This window comes from Stegostoma tigrinum, chromosome 4 (genome assembly GCF_030684315.1).
Source record: "Stegostoma tigrinum isolate sSteTig4 chromosome 4, sSteTig4.hap1, whole genome shotgun sequence".
Lineage (NCBI taxonomy): Eukaryota > Metazoa > Chordata > Chondrichthyes > Orectolobiformes > Stegostomatidae > Stegostoma > Stegostoma tigrinum.
In genome coordinates this window covers 6,321,527-6,341,038 of record NC_081357.1, presented here as the reverse complement: position 1 = coordinate 6,341,038, position 19,512 = coordinate 6,321,527, and the positions used below count along the sequence as shown (strand labels likewise).

The following is a 19,512-nucleotide window of genomic DNA, read 5'->3' as shown; positions in this document are numbered from 1 at the left end:
CAACGTCCTGTGTTCTATCAGTTCGATAATCCTAGATTAATGTTAATATATAATCTCTAACACAATGGACTCATTTTATTAAGTGGCCTACTGCTTGGTTGGTTATTGGATGGCTGCTGAAAATCCAAGTACATTACACTGACTGATATAACATGGTGTAGAGCTGGATGAACACAGCAGGCCAAGCAGCATCAGAGGAGCAGGAAAGCTGATGTTTCGGGTGGAGACCCTTCTTTAGAAATGGGGGAAGAGAAGGGGATTCTGAAATAAATAGGGAGAGAGGGGGAGGTGGAGAGAAGATGGATAAAGGAGAAGATAGGTGCAGAAGAGACAGACAGGTCATAGAGGTGGGTTTGGAGCCAGTAAAGGTGAATGTAGGTGGGGAGTTGGGGAGGGAATGGGTCGGTCCAGGGAGGACGGACAGGTCAAAGAGGTGGGATGAGGTTACTGGGTAGGAGATGCGGGTGGGGCTTGAGGTGGGAAGCATGGTTAGGGAGGTGGGGACGAGTTGGGCTGGCTTTGGGATGTGGTCGGGGAGGGGAGATTTTGAAACTTGAGGAGTCCACATTGATGCTCTTTGGCTGCAGGGTTCCCAAGCAAAATGTGGAATGCTGTTCCTGCAGCTTTCCGGTGGCATCATTGTGGCAATGCAGGAGGCCCAGGATGGACATGTCTTCCAAGGAGTGGAAGGGGGAGTCGAAATGGTTCGCGACTAGGAGGTGTAGTTGTTTGTTGCGAACTGAGCTTAGGTGTTCTGCAAAGCGGTCCCCAAGCCTCCACTTGGTTTCCCCGATGTAGAGGAGGCCACAACGGGAACAGCGGATACAGTATACCACATTAGCAGATGTGCAGGTGAACATCTGTTTGATGTGGAAGGTCTTCTTAGGGCCTGGGATGGGGGTGAGGGAAAGGTGTAGAGGCAAGTGTAGCACTTGCTCCGGTTGCAGGGAAAAGTGTTGGGGGTGGTGGGGCTGGAGGGGAGTGTGGAGCGGACAAGGGAATAATGGAGAGAATGGGGCCTCTGGAAAGCAGATAAGGGTGGGGAGGGAAAACTGTCTTTGGTAGTGGGGTCATATTGCAGATGGCGGAAGCATTGGAGGAGGATGTATTGGACATTACATCCACTGTTTCTTCTCTGTGGTCTAATAAATTTTGTTGATTTTATAAGGTACATGATCCTATTAGCCTGATGTAGGCATTTGACAATTTGATGTAATTTTCTGATCATTTATTGAGAAGCAGCAATTTAGATGTGTTATATGAGTTAGTTAGGCAAAGAAAGGAAATATACATATTGCGCAAGATGAGAATACCAATCTCAAATCTATTCTGCAGAATGGAGAAGCAGCCACTCCCACATCCCAGTGGCCCTATTCTTTTTTGTGATGGTCTCAGTTCCAACAGTCTTTGTTCTTTCCTCGGACTAATGTAAGGGAAGTTCTGGTATTCCTCAAGGAGGCCGTGTGCCTCATTCCTCTGGATCTTCTTTCCCCTACCTCCCCTTATTTTGAGGGCTGGTCATCAAGGCAATAGCAATCACCTGTCTAACCCCTTTTGGCCAATTCTTCAGCTGCTTCGTCAATGACTTTCATCCATTATAAAGTCAAAAGTGGGGATTTTTGCTGAAGACTGCATAATGCTCAGCACCAATCGCGATGCCTTGAATACTAAAGCAGTCCAAGTCCAAATGCCAGAAGACTTGGACAATATGACAAGTGGTAAGTAAAATTAATACCACACAAATGCCAGGTAATAAACATTTCTAAAACGAAACAATGTAACTAATACTACTGAACATTCCATGGTGTTATCATCAAATCCCCTACTGTCAATAGCTTTGATTCTTTGACTACACTATTAAGTTTAAAATGCCAAAATTGGGAGAGCTGATGCACTAGTGAGAGAAGCAACAGCTAGACACAGTTATTCTCACTGAATCATATCTTACACACAATGCCCAGTCAGCACCATCACATTTAGAATAGACCTATCAAAGATGTTGGCACACTGATATGGAGTCGGAACAGAACAGCCTTGGGAATCCTCAACATTGACGCTGAATCCCGTGAAATCTCATTTTCATAATTTAATCAATATGCTTCTTTTTATTCTTTCTGCTAAAATGGGCTGCATCCCATTTCTCCACTGTACTGAATATTATGTTATCGTATTATGTACTACTATATTATACTCTATTTGCACACTCAGCCTATCGGTACCTTTCTGTAATCACAATGTGTGCTTTTCACAACTTACTTTCCTTCCCAGCTTTATGACATCAGCAAATTTGGCAAACATACCTTCCATTCTTCACCAATAAACAGTTGAGATCCAAGCGCCAAATCCTGTAGCACAACACTCATTACATCTTGCTGACCAGAAAAAGATCCATTTATACCTTCTCTCTATTTCCTGCTCGCCAGGTGATGTTCCATTCATGCCAATATACTACTTCTGTACACCATGAGCTTTTGCTCTCCTCAATAACCTATGATGTGGCACCTTATCAAAAGCTTTCTGGAAAGCTAAATATAGTAAATTTATCAGTTCTCCCTTATCTATACTATGCTACCTCCTCAAAATCTTGAGTAAGGAACTTAAGTTAGTTATATAAATTAGGGAGGATACATTGGATTTCATATTATCAATCAAACACAAAAAGTGCAAGTAGGTTCTGAACACCTGGACCTAAAGCCATATTTTAACATGATTGCAGAATTTGAGCTTAACTGTGCTTCTCCACAAAAAAGGTTGCAAATTAAAGACACAACCCTCAGCATAAAGTATTTGTATTAAAAAATACTGAATGCTGGATGCGTAAATTTCAGAAATTATAATGAATGGAAAGTTATGCATTTGAACCTTCACTGTCAAATTCTCACTATGCACTCCCCTTGGATGAAGCCTCAGCATCACAATCGATCACCTGTAAAGTTTATCTCAAAATTGACCATAGTATAGCAGCATGGTTTTCTTCAAAGGAATTATGTACTCACAATATTGTACAGTTGAAATTTCTTTGATCCATGCCTTATGATGTAACACTTCAAACTTCACCAGTACATAAGCAATTTTGTTGTACATATGCACAATCGAGATGCCTTGTGGACTTCTCAGAATGTCAGAATTTTTCTGAAACAAACATTAGTACTTAGAAGATTATAGTTGACAGCATTCTTCCACTTTTTATCCATGAAGTAATATTCCAATCACGAGCTTACTTACCACACATGTCATTAAAATAGATAAAAGTAACATTCTGAAACCAACATATAGTGAGTAATGAAAACATTCTTAAACATTGTCTAAAATATTTTCTACAATGAGAAGGCCATTTACAGATCAAAACCAGACTGAGTTATCACATTGTAAAATAATGCACTCAATAACAAGCATAACCCCTAGTTCCCAGTTACTTAACATATTAGTTTCAGTGAAACTCAACAAACGTTTGAGAACAACACTTTTCACCTTTCCAGGCCCAGTACTGATTTGAACTATTTCAGAACGTAATCACTGCTTCCGTGTTTTCAGACACTAAATGCCATTATAGATACTGTTATTTATGACTCGTCTGGACTATTTTTTGTGTTTTCCTTTGTCTCATTACAAGCCCCTTTTGCATTGCACTAAGATCCATTTTAGTATTTAATGACTGCTGGCTTCCATATAGAACAGGCATTCCCTTTCTAGTCTGTTGAGCTTTTATTTGTGTTGGGTGTACTTTTCTAATTAAAAAATCTGTATTCGTGGGTTGGTAGGTGTCACTAGCAAAGCTAAAACGTGTTGCCAATTGTTAATTATCCCAAAAAGGTGGAAGACCACCTCTTCCACAGTGCTGTTATGTCAGGAGTAAACAATAATGGCCATTATAGGATGGCAAGTGATTTGGAGAGGACCTTGGTTATGCTGGTGTTCCATTGAGGCTGTTACAGTTGTTCAGCAAGTCATAGAGGCTGGGGTTTGGAACAAGCTGTTGAAGAAATCTTGTTGGGTTCTGAAATGTCATGTTACTTGACCCCACCACACTGGTGTGTACCCGTAAAATGTTCCTTACTGTCCTGTTTTGGCACTATCACCTTGATAAATTGATATGATCTCTCTACCTTAAAAAGTTTGTACAGTTTTAGTTTACTCATTACTTTGGTGAGATACTCACCACGTGACTTTTATACCTATCATGTTATTCTAGTCATTTGGTTTGTCTCCAACACCACCTTATTTTTCAATTTTTTGTAATTATCTTTCTGTCTCAGTTAATCAGATTATAGGTCACCCCTTCATTTGTTATTTTGCTGTTCACACTTTACTCACACCATCTGACACTTTTGATCACCTGCACAGACATATTATTCGACACTACTCACACCAATTGCATGATCATTTGCTCTCTCTGCTCTTGATCTCTCTGCCTATAAATTCTGTATATGGGTGCTCCTCTCTCACTTCGCCTGATAAAGGGGCTACACTCCGAAAGTTTGCGATTTCAAATAAACCTGGTGGATTATAACCTGGTGTCATGTGGCTTCTGAGATAGTATTTATGTGGCTGACCCAACAATTAATCAATTAACTGTTTGAGCCTATTCCACCATCTAGTATTAACACGTCTAGTACACCTTAATTCCACCCTTCTGCTAAGTCTTTATATCTGTTAGTTCCTTTATTGCCCCAAAATAGTATGACTTATGTCAATAATTCTGCATTGACAGATCTTAGCTCCAAAGAATCACAATATGCTTTGTGAAAAAATTCCTCTTCATCTCAGTCAAAATGACCAACTTCTCATTATGACCGTGAAACCTTATGCTCTTGATTTCCCAGCCAGAGGCAACATCCTTCAACCATTCATCCTGTCAAGATTTTTATGAATATAATTTACTTCAATTAGATTACCTCATATTATTATGAATTCTATGGAATATAGGTATAATCCTCATAAATTCTACCCATAATAAACACCTGTCACTGCACAAATCAACCTAGAGAACATTTGCCGTACTCTCTGTAACAGAAGTATATCCTTCCTTACATAAGGAGACTAAGCTGTACTGAGTAATCTCAGTGCAAATGCAAAAAGGCTCAATAACACTAACTTATCATTTGTTACTTTAGTATTTAGAATCATAGAATAAGATCATAGAATTTTACAGCACAGGAGGAGGCGACTTAACCGATTGTGCCTGAAGTGGTCCCAAATGAGCTATCCAGTTAGTCCCATTCTCCAGCCTTATCTCCATAGCCCTCTAAATTAATTACTTTCAAATATACGTCCAGTTCTCATTTGAAAACGCCCATGGAATCCACCTCCACCACTCTTCTGGCAGAGTATTTATAACTACATCGACCATATCACTGATATTTCTAAATATATGCTGATTTTCGATGATTTACGTATAAGACCGGCTTACTCCAAATACCAACATTTTGTAAAAACCAAAAGAACTGCAGATGCTGTAAATCAGAAACAAAATCAGAAATTGCTGGGAAACTACAGCACATTTAGCAATATCTGTGGAGAGAAAATAGAGTTAATGTTTTGGGTCCAATGACCCTTCCTCAGAACCAACAAATGGTAGTGGCGATGTAGGGTGCAGTATGAACTAGGATATTAGAGATGCATCTAGAAAGTGATCATGGATGGAAGACAACAGAAGAACGTGGGGACAGGAACTTCATAAACAGTGGGATAGAGATTGGGAAGCAACTTCTAAAACAATGCAAGAGAGTTGGGAAAGCAGTTACAGAATTGACATAAGAAAGTGAGGATAACAGCTTCAATAAGAACAGGACAGAACATGAGATCAGCAGCTTCATAAAAAGCAGGAGAGGTAGCAGACAGTAACTCCTGAAACAATATGACAGAGAGTCAGGAGAATAAGGTCTTACCTTCAAGCATAGAAGCAAACAGAACTGAGCCTCCAGAATGTAATTCGGCAGCAGGGAAATTTAGCAACAGTGACATCACAGAAAAGTCCTGAGGTGATTGGCTGATATGCAGCTACAATTAGGGATTGTGTTTCAACTACATTAATTTAAAAAAAGAGAAATTTTTCAGCTTGCACAAGAAGCTTAAAAATTCACAGACACTGCAGGAAGAGCTAATTTGTGGCAGGCAGGAGGAATTTCTACTTTCTACTGATTTTCAATTTTGAGTAAACAGTACGATATTAAAAATAAACTAAGTGAAGTTAAAATAAGTTGAAAGTAACCTAATGGTATGAAAGATGAATTCTGCCATGCCATCCTGTGGCATGTGGGAGATCATGGACACTTCTAAGAGGCACTCATGGAAGGACAGGCCTGAGAGGGAAAAAAGGCAGCCAAAGTAAAAGCACAACAACCGACACAACTTCCACCTGAACAGGCAGAGTCAATGCAGGGGAAGGAAACGAAGGAGGTAGGCCTTTGATTTGGTTGGGGGGAAACAACAGCCGTTCTTCCCAATTGGGTAATTCTTCTGCAGGGAGGCAATTTCACTATCTCTGAAGTTAAATGGGTGGTGGGTGGGCCCCTCCTCGTAGCAGACATTATGTACAGAAATGCTCTCCTAAGACCAAGTAATATGTTTGCAGATGGCACTAAGATTGGTGGAATAGAAGATAGTGAAAGGGACTGTCGGAGAATGCAGCAGAATATAGATAGATTGGACAGTTGGGTGGGGAAATGGCAGATGGAGTTCAATCCAGGCAATTGTGAGATGATACATGTTGGAAAATCCATTTCAAGAGTGAACTGTATGGTAAATGGAAATGCCCTGGGGAAAGTTGATACACAGAGAGATCTGGGTGTTCAGGTTGATTGTACCTTGAAGGTGGCAACACAGGTGGATAGAGTGGTCAAGAAGGCATACGGCATGCTTTCATTCATCGGACAGAGTATTGAGTACCACAGTTGGCAGGTCATGTTACAGTTGTATAGAACTTTGGTTTGGCCACATTTGGAATTCTGATCGCCACAGTACCAAAAGGATGTGAACGCTTTGGAGAGGGTGCAGAGGACGTTCACCAGGATGTTGCCTGATATGGAGGGCAGTAGCTATGAAGAGAGATTGAGTAGTTTAGGATTATTTACTTTAGAAAGAGGGAGGTTGAGGGGGTATCTGATTGAGGTCTACAAAATCATGAGAGGTATAGACAGGGTGGATAGCACGAAGCTTTTTCCTAGAATGGGGGACTCAATTACTAGTGGTCATGATTTCAAGGTGAGAGGGGAAAAGTTTAAGGGAGATATGCGTGGAAAGTTCTTTACGCAGATGGTGGTGAGTGCCTGGAATGCATTGCCAGCGGAGGTAGTAGAGGCGGGTACAATAGAGTCATTTAAGATGTATCTAGACAGATACATAAACGGGCAGGGAGCAGAGGGATACAGATCCTCGGAAAATAGGTGACAAGTTTATATGGAGAATCGGGATCGGCGCAGGCTTGGAGGGCCGAAGGGCCTGTTCCTGTGCTGTAATTTTCTGTGTTCTGTGTATGCTCCAGTGGTAAAGAACGTGAAGCTGGCTATGCTTCAGCAGTTCCTACTGCTGTTGATGACATCCAGGCTGGTCATTCTGGCTGGAGACTTCAACTGCATCATTGATGTGCATGGACAATCCAGAGGGGCTGACAGAGAACTGGACTCCAAGTCCAGATTCTGGGTGGAACTGGTTAAAGTTGCCAACTTGCATGATGTTTCTAGCATCCCTGCAGACGGAGCACAGCATAGATATATCTGGTTGTTGCCAGAAGGGTTTATCTGCTCAAGGACAGATTTCCTGTTTGTGTCCCACATGTTCTCGGCCAAATCTACCGATGTTAAGCTGCTGTTCTTCTTTGAACACTGCCTCCTACTAGTCAACTGTTGCATACAGGATGACAGGCAGGCTGGCAAGGGAAGTGGAAGTTGAATGTGAAACTGTCAAACGTAAAAAAAAAGAGGAGCTCAAAAAGAAATCACATAGGTTGAACAACCATGAAGACCCTCTGAGTCTCCAAAGGACTGGTGGGAAACAGTCAAAGGGAACATCAAGAGGTTCTTCATCCTCAAAGGTGTTCAGAAGGTGAGAGACAGGCAGGCAAAACTGTCCAATCTCCACGAAAAGTATGTAGAACCTACTCCTGCTGCAGATGTTGGAGGTTGATGTCATGGAGGATCTCTAGGAGGTGAAGAGTCAGCAAGCCTCACTCTTTGCCTCAGAGGCCTCCAAGGTGATCATCCAGTCCAGGGTCCACACCATGGACCAAGATGAAATGTGCTCACATTTCATCTTCCAGAAGGTGCACAAGGAGAGCTTTGAGCCTGGCACCCTGAAGGAAGAAGATGGCTCAGTAATGTCACCACAGTCTGACATCCTGACGATCATCAAATCCTTTTATGCTGAACTATATGACACAAAGTCCACAGGCAGAATGGCCTGTTGCCTATCATGAAGTCTTAGACGACAGTATGTGAGAGGCTGGGACAGTTGTTATTTCTGGATGAGCTGATCTAGCTATCCGAGTCCTTAGAAAAGAACAAAACTCCTGCAATTGATGGCTTATTGGCCCAGTTGTATTCAGCTCTGTGTGACTTGATTGGCCAGGGCCTGCTGAAGATGTATGACAGTATACTTCTGCTAGGTACCATGAGCAAATTCATGAGGAAAGGTAACATCACTCTCATCTACAAGTGGAAGGGGGAGAGGGAAGAAATTAGAAATTGGTAGCCATTAACATTGTTGAATGCAGACTACAAAATCCTGTCTAAGATCATCGCCAACCTGGTCAGGTCTGTTCTGGGATTGGTGATTCACCCGAACCAAAGCTGTGCCGAACCAGGCAGTACATTCTCTGAGAACTTTGAGCTACTCAGTGATGCAATCGCCTACATGCATGGCAGCGGGGTAGACACTTTCTTCATCAGCTTGGACCAGGAGAAGGCCTCTCACAGGATATTGTACACATAAATGAGCTCTGGGGAGAGAATCTGCGATTGGATCCGACTTCTCTACACCAACATCATCAGCTCATTCTCAATAAATGGGTGGGAATCTAAAAGCTTCCCAATCAGATCTGAAGTCAGGCAGGGCTACCCACTCTCTCCTGCCTTGTCTGACTGTTGTATAGAGCCCTTGCTGAGTCCATCAGGAAGGATGCGAGCCTCAGAGGACAGTCTATTCCAGGCAGCGGAGGCCAGCACATCAAAGCCTCCCTGTACTTGCATAACATCACCATATTCTGTTCACATCTGCTGTCGGTGCGCAAACTCATGTGCATCTGCGACCAATCAAATTGGCCTCAGGAGCCAAGGTAAATCAAAGCAAGTGCAAAACCATGTTCTTTGGGAACAGGGCTGACTGATCCTCATTCCCTTCACCAACAGGACAGAATACCTGAAAGTATTGAGAATATGGTTCGGAGAGACCAGCGCATGCACAAAATCTTGGGAGCCCATCGCCAAACTGGTGTTTTGGGAGTGCTGCTCTCTATCCATTGTGGCCATTAGGTTTGAGGCACTTTCTCTGTTCTTGTATTTTGTGCGGGTCTAGCCCAACCCCAAAACTGCGCTGTTTCAGTCACCCAAGCCATCTTCCATTTCATCTGGAGGCCTAAGATAGACCAGGCCCACAGGGACTACATATAAAAAACCCTGGAAGGGGACAGGGGAATGCACCCAACATTGCGATCATTCTAACTGTGCAGCTGCATCAAGCTGTGTGTAGGCCCTTGTCACACAAACATCAACTGTCACTATGTACTGAGGTTCTACCTGTCGTTGGTGTTGTGAAAAATGGGACTTGCCTCACTGCTGCAGTGTGCTCTAAATAATTGGGCCATTCCATCTCACCTGTCTTTTGTCAAGAAATTTGAAAAGAAAAGCACCTGACCACCAGTTCGTCAAGAAGTGGTCAGCACGCAGCATCCCTGAGACCCTAAGGAAAAAGGAGAGAGTGGATCCTGTCACGTGGTTACCTGAGCAGATTGAATGCCTCATCACTAGAACCTTGAAACAAGCACCAAAACATTGCTTGGTGAGAAGGGCAGTACTTATGAAGTCCTGCATTCCAAGAGGCTGTGGGGGTTTGAGACTGTCACACATCTCCTGCTGGATTGTATCTTTGCAAAGGAAATCATTCTGAAGCCCCAAAATGTCAACTTTCCTGCTCCTCTGATGCTGCCTGTCCTGCTGTGCTCCTCCAGCTCCACACTGTGTTATTTCTGGGGGATGGCAGTGGTATGTCCCAAGCAGCTCTGTGATGCCCATAACTTGTTGGTCTTCCAGAACAAAGAGTTGACCCTGACTGAGTGTCACAGGCTGGCATATTCCAAGGTCCAGAACAATGTGCTGAGGGATGCACTAAAGCTTGGGGCAGCTGCTGCCAAGGCGCAATAGGGAAAGACCACTGTCTGAGATCTTCCTGCTGAAGGTAATTGGGGGTCGGTTCGATAATCAGACCCCCTAGTGCCTTAGATGTATGCAATTGTTAGTATTGTAGATGTAAGACAGGCCTTGGGTTTTTTGGATAGAGTCAAATTCTAAAGTTCTGCTTATTTACTTTAAATGCAATTGTGCAAAACTGAACTGCGTTTATGACAATGTACATAGTTTTTTATGAATAAAGTATATTTATCAAATTATTTAAAAAAAATTCCCACGACCTAGACAGACTCAAGTGCAGGAAGTGTCACCTGCCACACAAGCTTGAGCTTGAGTGTAGCTTCATAGCTTAAAGAGTAGCTAGAATCAGTGAGGTGCATCTACGGCGTAGAAAAGTACATGGATAACATAAGTTAAGGAAAATGACACAGATCTTTAAAAAAAATCATTCATACAATTTGGGAGTGTCACAGGTTGGGCCAGCATTTATTACCTTCGTAGTTGCCCTTGACAAGCTGGTGGAGCACTGCCTTCTTGAATCACTGTAATCCATGTGCTTGGATAATCTTACAATGTTGATAGGGAAGGAGCTACAGGATTTGACCCAGTGACATTGAAGGTATGGTGATATATTTCCAAGTCAGGATGGTTAATGGTTTGGAGGAGACCTTGCAGGTAGATTTCTATGTGAGGTGAGGTGAAAGTGATAGACCTTGACATCAAGGTTGCATTTGACCAACAATCAATTTCTGGGGATTACCACTGACCTGAAATTTAATGGACTCACCAGAACAGGACACTCCTATTGGTCAACCTTCAGTTCACCTGGGCCATCTACAGCACATCCCTCACCTTCCTGGACCTCTCAGTCTCCATCTCAGGCAACCAGCTTGTAACTGATGTCCATTTCAAGCCCACCGACTCCCACAGCTACCTAGAATACACCTCCTCCCACCCACCCTCCTGCAAAAATTCCATCCCCTATTCCCAATTCCTCCGCCTCCGCCGCATCTGCTCCCATGACAAGACATTCCACTCCCGCACATCCCAGATGTCCAAGTTCTTCAAGGACCGCAACTTTCTCCCCACTGTGATCGAGAACGCCCTTGATCGCGTCTCCCGTATTTCCCGCAACACATCCCTCACACCCCGCCCCCGCCACAACCGCCAAAAGAGGATCCCCCTCGTTCTCACACACCACCCCACCAACCTCCGGATACAACGCATCATCCTCCGACACTTCCGCCATCTACAATCCGACCCCACCACCCAAGACATTTTTCCATCCCCGCCCCTGTCTGCTTTCCGGAGAGACCACTCTCTCCGTGACTCCCTTGTTCGCTCCACACTGCCCTCCAACCCCACCACACCCGGCACCTTCCCCTGCAACCGCAGGAAATGCTACACTTGCCCCCACACCACCTACCTCACCCCTATCCCAGGCCCCAAGATGACATTCCACATTAAGCAGAGGTTCACCTGCACATCTGCCAATGTGGTATACTGCATCCACTGTACCCGGTGTGGCTTCCTCTACATTGGGGAAACCAAGTGGAGGCTTGGGGACCGCTTTGCAGAACACCTCAGCTCAGTCCACAACAAACAACTGCACCTCCCAGTCGCAAACCATTTCCACTCCCCCTCCCATTCTTTAGATGACATGTCCATCATGGGCCTCCTGCAGTGCCACAATGATGCCACCCGAAGGTTGCAGGAACAGCAACTCATATTCCTCCTGGGAACCCTGCAGCCTAATGGTATCAATGTGGACTTCACCAGTTTCAAAATCTCCCCTTCCCACACCCCATCCCTAAACCAGCCCAGTTCGTCCCCTCCCCCCACTGCACCACACAACCAGCCCAGCTCATCCCCTCCACCCACTGCATCCCAAAACCAGTCCAACCTGTCTCTGCCTCCCTAACCGGTTCTTCCTCTCACCCATCCCTTCCTCCCACCCCTAGCCGCACCCCCATCTACCTACTAACCTCATCCCACCTCCTTGACCTGTCCGTCTTCCCTGGACTGACCTATCCCCTCCCTACCTCCCCACCTATACTCTCTCCACCTATCTTCTTTTCTCTCCGTCTTCGGTCCGCCTCCCCCTCTCTCCCTATTTATTCCAGAACCCTCACCCCATCCCCCTCTCTGATGCAGAGTCTAGGCCCGAAACTTCAGCTTTTGTGCTCCTGAGATGCTGCTTGGCCTGCTGTGTTCATCCAGCCTCACATTTTATTATCTTGGACTCTCCAGCATCTGCAGTTCCCATTATCTCTCTCTCTCACTCCTATTGGTCAGGCAGGCTTAAAAGTAGACATATCTCAGGGCTGAATAAAACGTACCCTGGGATATTAAATGAAGAAAGGGAGGAGATAGCATCGGTGCTGCAAGAATTTTCAATCCCTCTCTGGACACAGTACAGGTGCCAGAGGACTGACAAACTGCCAATGTGGTATCATTATTCAAGAAGGGAGGGCAAAATAAGCCAGGAAACCACAGGCCAATTTGCCTAATCTTAAGGATGGGGAAACTATTCAAAACAATTCTGAGGGATAGAATTTATGTGCACTTGAAGAGGAAGGGACCAATCAAGGGCAATCACCATGAGTTTTTTTTTAAGAGGAGGTCATGCTTGACCAACTTGATTAAATTTTTTAACAATACTGTATGTAGATGAGGGTCATGCATTCGACTTACCCGGCATGGACTTTAGCAAGGCTTTTGATAAGGTTACATATGGAAAATTGATAGCAAAGGCAAGAGCCCATGGGAGGCAAGGAGATTTGGCTAACTTGATCCAGAATTCTTTGAGTATCAGGAAGCAGAGGTTGATTGTACAGCAATTTGCTTTGTGATTAGAAGTCTACATCCAGTGGTGTTCCATAGGGATCAGTGCTGGGGCCTTTGCTGTTTGTAGTTTAGAAATGATTTAGACTTGAAGGTTAGAGGGTTGATCAGTAAATTTATAGATGACACGCAAATTGGTGGATCACACAGTCATAGATATGTATAGTGCAGAAATAAGGCCCTTTGGCCTGTCAGATCAAAAACAATTTAACTGTTCTAATCCCATTTTTCAACACCTGGTCCAGAGCGCTGTATACTTGGCATCACACATGCAAATCTAAATACTTCTTAAATGTTATGAGGGTTTCTGAATCGACCATTCTTGCAGGCAGTAAGTTTCAGATTCCCATTGGGGTGAAAAGGTTTTTCCTCACCATGTCCTCTAAATCTTCTGCCACTCACCTTAAAACACTCTGATTCCAGGTCTAGAATAATGTGGTTGAATATTAAGTGCTGCCTAGCCAGTGATGCCCTCATCCCATAAATGAATAAAGGAAAAATAATTTTAACAACAGCTAGAAATTCTCAAAAAAGAAATTAAAACTGACAAACTACTTGTCATCAATGTAGGCACCAGAAACATCATTGGGAAACATAGCCCTGTTCATCTTGCTAACATCTGAGGACCAGTGCCAAAACTGGGAGAGCTCCTCATTTACTGGTCAAGCAACAGGCAGACATAGTAATAGTGAGGGAATCATACCCGAGAGACAATGTTCCAGACATCTCCATCACAGTCACAGAGGTCCACAATGGAGAAAAAAGCCCTTCTGCCCACTGAATCTGTGCCAGTCAAAAACAATCATTTAAATATTCTAATGCCATTTTCCGGCCCTTTGCGATAGCCTTGCATGGCAAGTGTACATCTAAATACTTCTTAAGTGTTCTGAGGGTTTATGTCTCTCTCACCCTAACAGCTAATGAATCCAGATCCCCATTAATGTCTGTGTGAAAACATGTTTCCTCATAAACACTCTAAATCTTCTGGCCTTAGCAGCGGTAGGATTCAAACCCAGGTTGCTGGGAAATTACTTGGATCTCTGGATTAATAGTCCAGCAATAATTCCACTAGGGCATTAAAACCCCGACAAAGATTTTGAGAGTGGTTGACTGCCAATAGTCTCAGAACAACGGGCAAATGGTTTGGGGTCTCTAGAGGTTCTGTTCACTAACTGTGTTTTCATCCTGGATAGTGATGAGGGTAGTTTTCACCAGACAAATATTAGAGGTGCTATGTCTGTGGAACCAACTGTGGTAAAGCACACAGGATGATGTAAGAAGATAAGAACTCAGAGCAGGAGTAGGAAGTTCAGACGCTTGAGCCTGCTCCACCACTCAATAAAACCACAGATGATCTCATCTTGGCCTCAACTCCACTTTCCTGCTGACTCCCCATAACCCTGTTACACAACTGTGCTCTTCAACAAAAGGTGAATAAGATAAGAGAGAGAGGTAAAGAAAGGAAACAAAAAGAAAGGTTGATGGCATAGATGAGTCCCAGGCCATAAGCCTGACTTCACTGACATCTTACTCTCTCTTACCATTCATGGCTCCTCAGATACTGAAGCAGTCCATTTCCAAATGCAACAAGATCTAGACAATATCCTGGCTTGGGCTACAATATAACAAATAACATTTGTGTCACACATGTACTGGACCATCTTCAACAGGAGCAATCAAACTATTGTGCCTTGACATTCAATGGCATTACCATCACTGAAGCCCCACAATTAACATTCTAGGGCATTACCACAAACCAGAAACTCAACATGACTCTCCATATAAATACAATAGCTACAAAAGCAGATCAGAGGCCAGGAATATTGTGGGCAAGTAGATTCCCAGAGTCCATTCACCATCTATAAGACACAAGTCAGGAGTGTGATGGAATACTCCCCATTTGCCTGGGGCCTTCAGCAACACTCAAAAGCTTGACACCATTTAGGACAAAGCATCCGGCTTGATTCTCACCACATCCACAACAATCACTCCCTCCACCATTGATGGTTGGTAGCAGCTGTATGTACAATCTATTGCAGAAATTCACCAAAGATCCTTGAGTAGCATCTTCCACAGCCATGATCACTTTCATCTAGAAAAATAGGGGCAGCAGACATATGGGAACACCACCACAACCAAGTTCATCTCTTAGCCGCTTACATTCCGGACTTGGAAACATATCACTGATCCTTCACTGTGAATGAATCAAAATCCTGGAGTTCTGTCTCTTAAGGTTTTTGTGAGTCCATGGGTTTTAAGCAGCTGATTCGAAGGAAGCTTCTCTATGAAGGAACGTAGTTTTTAAGAATACCCAATGGCAAGAGGAAGTAGAGAAAGGAATCAGGGAAAGGCCCAATTGAAAGCAGAGGATGGCAGAGAAGGCAAGGCTTTACTTCCTTTCATCAAATTACATTGAGCTAAAGTGGCAGCAGATTAAGCAGCGTCCGGGCTCCAGTGCCCAGGCTTGAGCTCTTCATTTTTTTTTTCCTTTTCCCTTTTTCCCATTCTTCTTTTCTCAGTGTTGTTTAGTTTTTGCTCAAACCCGCCAGATAACTTGTCCCCACACCTCCTCCCTCACCCCCATCCCAGGCCCCAAGATGACATTCCACATTAAACAGAGGTTCACCTGCACATCTGCCAATGTGGTATACTGTATCCACTGTACCCGGTGCGGCTTCCTCTACATTGGGGAAACCAAGTGGAGGCTTGGGGACCGCTTTGCAGAACACCTCCGCTCAGTTCGCAACAAACAACTGCACCTCCCAGTCGCAAACCATTTCCACTCCCCCTCCCATTCTCTAGATGACATGTCCATCAAGGGCCTCCTGCACTGCCAAAATGATGCCACCCGAAGGTTGCAGGAACAGCAACTCATATTCCGCCTGGGAACCCTGCAGCCATATGGTATCAATGTGGACTTCACCAGTTTCAAAATCTCCCCTTCCCCCACCGTATCCCTAAACCAGCCCAGTTCATCCCCTCCCCCCACTGCACCACACAACCAGCCCAGCTCTTCCCCCCCACCCACTGCATCCCAAAACCAGTCCAACCTGCCTCTGCCTCCCTAACTGGTTCTTCCTCTCACCCATCCCTTCCTCCCACCCCAAGCCGCACCCCCCGCTACCTACTAACCTCATCCCACCTCCTTGACCTGTCCGTCTTCCCTGGACTGACCTATCCCCTCCCTACCTCCCCACCTACACCCTCTCCACCTATCTTCTTTACTCTCCATCTTCGGTCCGCCTTCCCCTCTCTCCCTATTTATTCCAGTTCCCTCTCCCCATCCCCCTCTCTGATGAAGGGTCTAGGCCCGAAACGTCAGCATTTGTGCTCCTGAGATGCTGCTTGGCCTGCTGTGTTCATCCAGCCTCACATTTTATTATCCTGGAATTCTCCAGCATCTGCAGTTCCCATTATCTCAGGTAAAGAGAGCTCTTCAGTACAAGGCAGCTTCGATAGGCTCCAGAGTGGTGGTGGTGCCTTCAGAGGCAGCATGGCTAGAGTTGGCAGCCTGTGAAGCTGGAAGCTGGATTCTTGTTTTTGTGTGGAATGGGCCCCTGGCAGCAGCATGGCATCAGTTGCTGGAACCCAGAGTAGGACTCTGACAGTGCCATGGCATGGGCTTGAAAGCAAAGAGCAGGACCCTGAGGTGGCGTGGCATGGATTATGGCATGAGGTGGCCTGGAAAGCCTGGAGCAAGACTCTAACGGTGGTATGCCATGAGCTGGAAAGCCTGAAGCAGGGCTCTGGGGACGGCATAGCATGGGCTGGAAAGCCTGGAGCAGGACCCTGACGGTGACATGGTATGGGCTAAATAGCCTGGGGCAGGGCTCTTACGGTGGTATGGCATGGGCTAGAAAACCTGGAGCAGGATTCTGATGGTGGCATGGCGAGGGCTGGGAAGCCTGAAGCAGGACTCCGATGGTATAACAGCAATGGCTGGAAAGCCTACAGCAGGTCTCTGATGGTGGCATGGTGTAGGCTGGGAAGCCTGGAGTAGGACTCTGATGGTGGCACAGCGTGGACTAGAAAGCCTGGAGCAGGACTGTGGCAGCAGAGAAGGAAAAGTAGGACTCTTCTTATGTCATTTTTCTTTACATTTTATTTTATTTTAAGTTCATGTGAATGGCACCTACGCATAGCAAATGAATTTTATATCAAATACACGTGACAATAGATGATTCAATTCAATTCAAATCTACCCCCTAGAAACACCTACCAAAAGTGTGATTGGAGATAGGATTCTAGGATTGGCTCATCAGATTGATATTATAGATTTCAGAACTTGAATAACTGTTCACGGACTGAATGAATCAACAAAAGATAAATTATTACACATAGTAATAACTGTCTGGAAAAAGAACAGCAAGGAACAAAGACAACCTGTTCCACAGAGAGTCAAGCAATTAGCCATGTCTTGGCAAGATTGCATAAACAAAACTGCTTTGGCACCTGCTTGATAAACTGGATACATTATAGCCACGAAGGACAAGGATTGAATTGTAGGAAGGCCGCGCCTTCAAACAAACAGTCAATGTCAAATCTAACAAAAAACAAAGAAATTAATTTTGATAAGGAAGCCAGCTTCAGTCTTGCAGTAACTCAAATGAAAGTTTAAAAATTATCAATATATCACCTTAGAGACTGAAGGATGAAAATCTGCCTAAAAATTGAGCATCAGAACAACTCAACAGCAGAACTTTGAAGAATGGCACAGCAGAAGGACTGAAACCTGGAAACTTCCAGAGACAGATTATTGTTGGTTGAAGTCCTGGCCAGGCTTCACCATTGAGTAATAGCTAGGTTGGGTTGCAGGCTTAAAGTTGCTGACTTGAAAGATCCAGTATGTGGTTGCTACACGCAATACAGTTTGAGTTACTGTTTCAGGACTTGATTGTTTGTGATATTTCATGATAAATAGCTAAATTAAAGATAACTTGAGGAGTATACCAACGACAGCCACACCCAGAGGACTCATGGCTAGTGAAACAGAAGTTCCTAGGTGGACAGTCATTCTTGTTAGCCAGTGATTGCCAACAGTGACTACCTGCAGCACATGGACTGTAGTGGTCCAAGAAGGCAGCTAGGGACAAACAATAAATTCTGGCCAGCCAGCAACACCAAAGTCCTGTGAGTGAACAAAACAAATTATAGAGAAGACAATGAAAAAGTGGGCAGCAGGGTAACTCAGTGGTTCGCATTGTCGCCTCACAGTGCCAGGGGCCTGGGTTCAATTCCAACCTTGGGCAACTGTCTATGTGGAGTTTGCACATTTTTGCCCTTTTCTGCATGGGTTTCCTCTGGTGCTCCGGTTTCCTCCCAGAGACCAAAGATATGCTGTGGTAAATTGCCAAGTATCCAGGGATTGATCCCTGGATCCAGGGATGTGCAGTTTACGTGGGTTAGTCATGGGAAATACAGGATTACAGGGATAGGATAGGGGGGTGTAGTCTGGATGGGATGCTCTTCAGAATGTCAGTGTGGGCTTGATGGGCTGAATGGCCTGCTTCCACACTGTAGGGATTATATGGTAAGGTCATTCAAGCAGTAAGTGTAATATAAAAGAAAGAAGAACAACAGTGAAAGGAAAATGGAAAATTCTCTACACATCTAATATTGGATTAACAAACTTGGAGATATTAGAGAATTTGAACATAGAACTTTAATAGTTGGAGATAGATCAACAGGGATGCATTGTGACAAAATCAGAAATTGCTGGAAAATTTGAAAATACTCAAAAGTCTTTTCCCCAGGGTAGGGGAGTCCCACAGGGCACAGCTTTAAGTGAGAGGGGAAAGATTTAAAAGGGACCTAAAGAGCAACTTTTTTCACATAGAGGGCGGTGTGTATATGGAATGAAGTGCCAGAGGGACTGGTAGAGGTGGATACAATTACAATATTTAAAAGGCATCTGAATGGGTACATGAATAGGAAGGATATGGGCCAAGTGCTGGCAAATTGGATTACATTAATTTAGGATATCTTGTCGGTATGGGCAAGTTGGACCAACTGAAGTGCCGTACCTCTCTATGACTCAATTAAATTTCTAGTTTGAGGAGACAGGAGGTACTGATAGACTTGATTCTTCAGGATGAGGCAGGTCAAGGATGGAATTTTCCTATTGTCAGTTGAAGTGTTTTGGCTTAATCTCATTCTTGATGCAGCTAGGCTCTTGGCTGGCTTTCTCTGAGAATCATGCAGCTGGAGAGGTGGAATTACTGCTGGGACCTTCAGGTTTACTCATAATCAAAGCCAGCCTTAACTGCGTAATGGTTCAAATGCTGCGAATAAGGAATGATTGTTCACCCTGTGATGTTCAAGTGTCTAC

General features: G+C 44.3%; 1 protein-coding gene across 1 annotated transcript in view; it reads right to left on the bottom strand.

Moving 5' to 3' along the window:
- The window catches only part of LOC125452340 (dynein axonemal heavy chain 8-like), a 1,165,100-nt gene that overhangs the window by 824,615 nt on the left and 320,973 nt on the right, over nucleotides 1–19,512 (bottom strand). Inside the window, exon 17 of the mRNA XM_059645122.1 lies at nucleotides 2,997–3,132. Coding sequence (XP_059501105.1) covers nucleotides 2,997–3,132 — 136 coding nt within the window. The remainder of the gene's footprint in view (nucleotides 1–2,996; nucleotides 3,133–19,512) is intronic.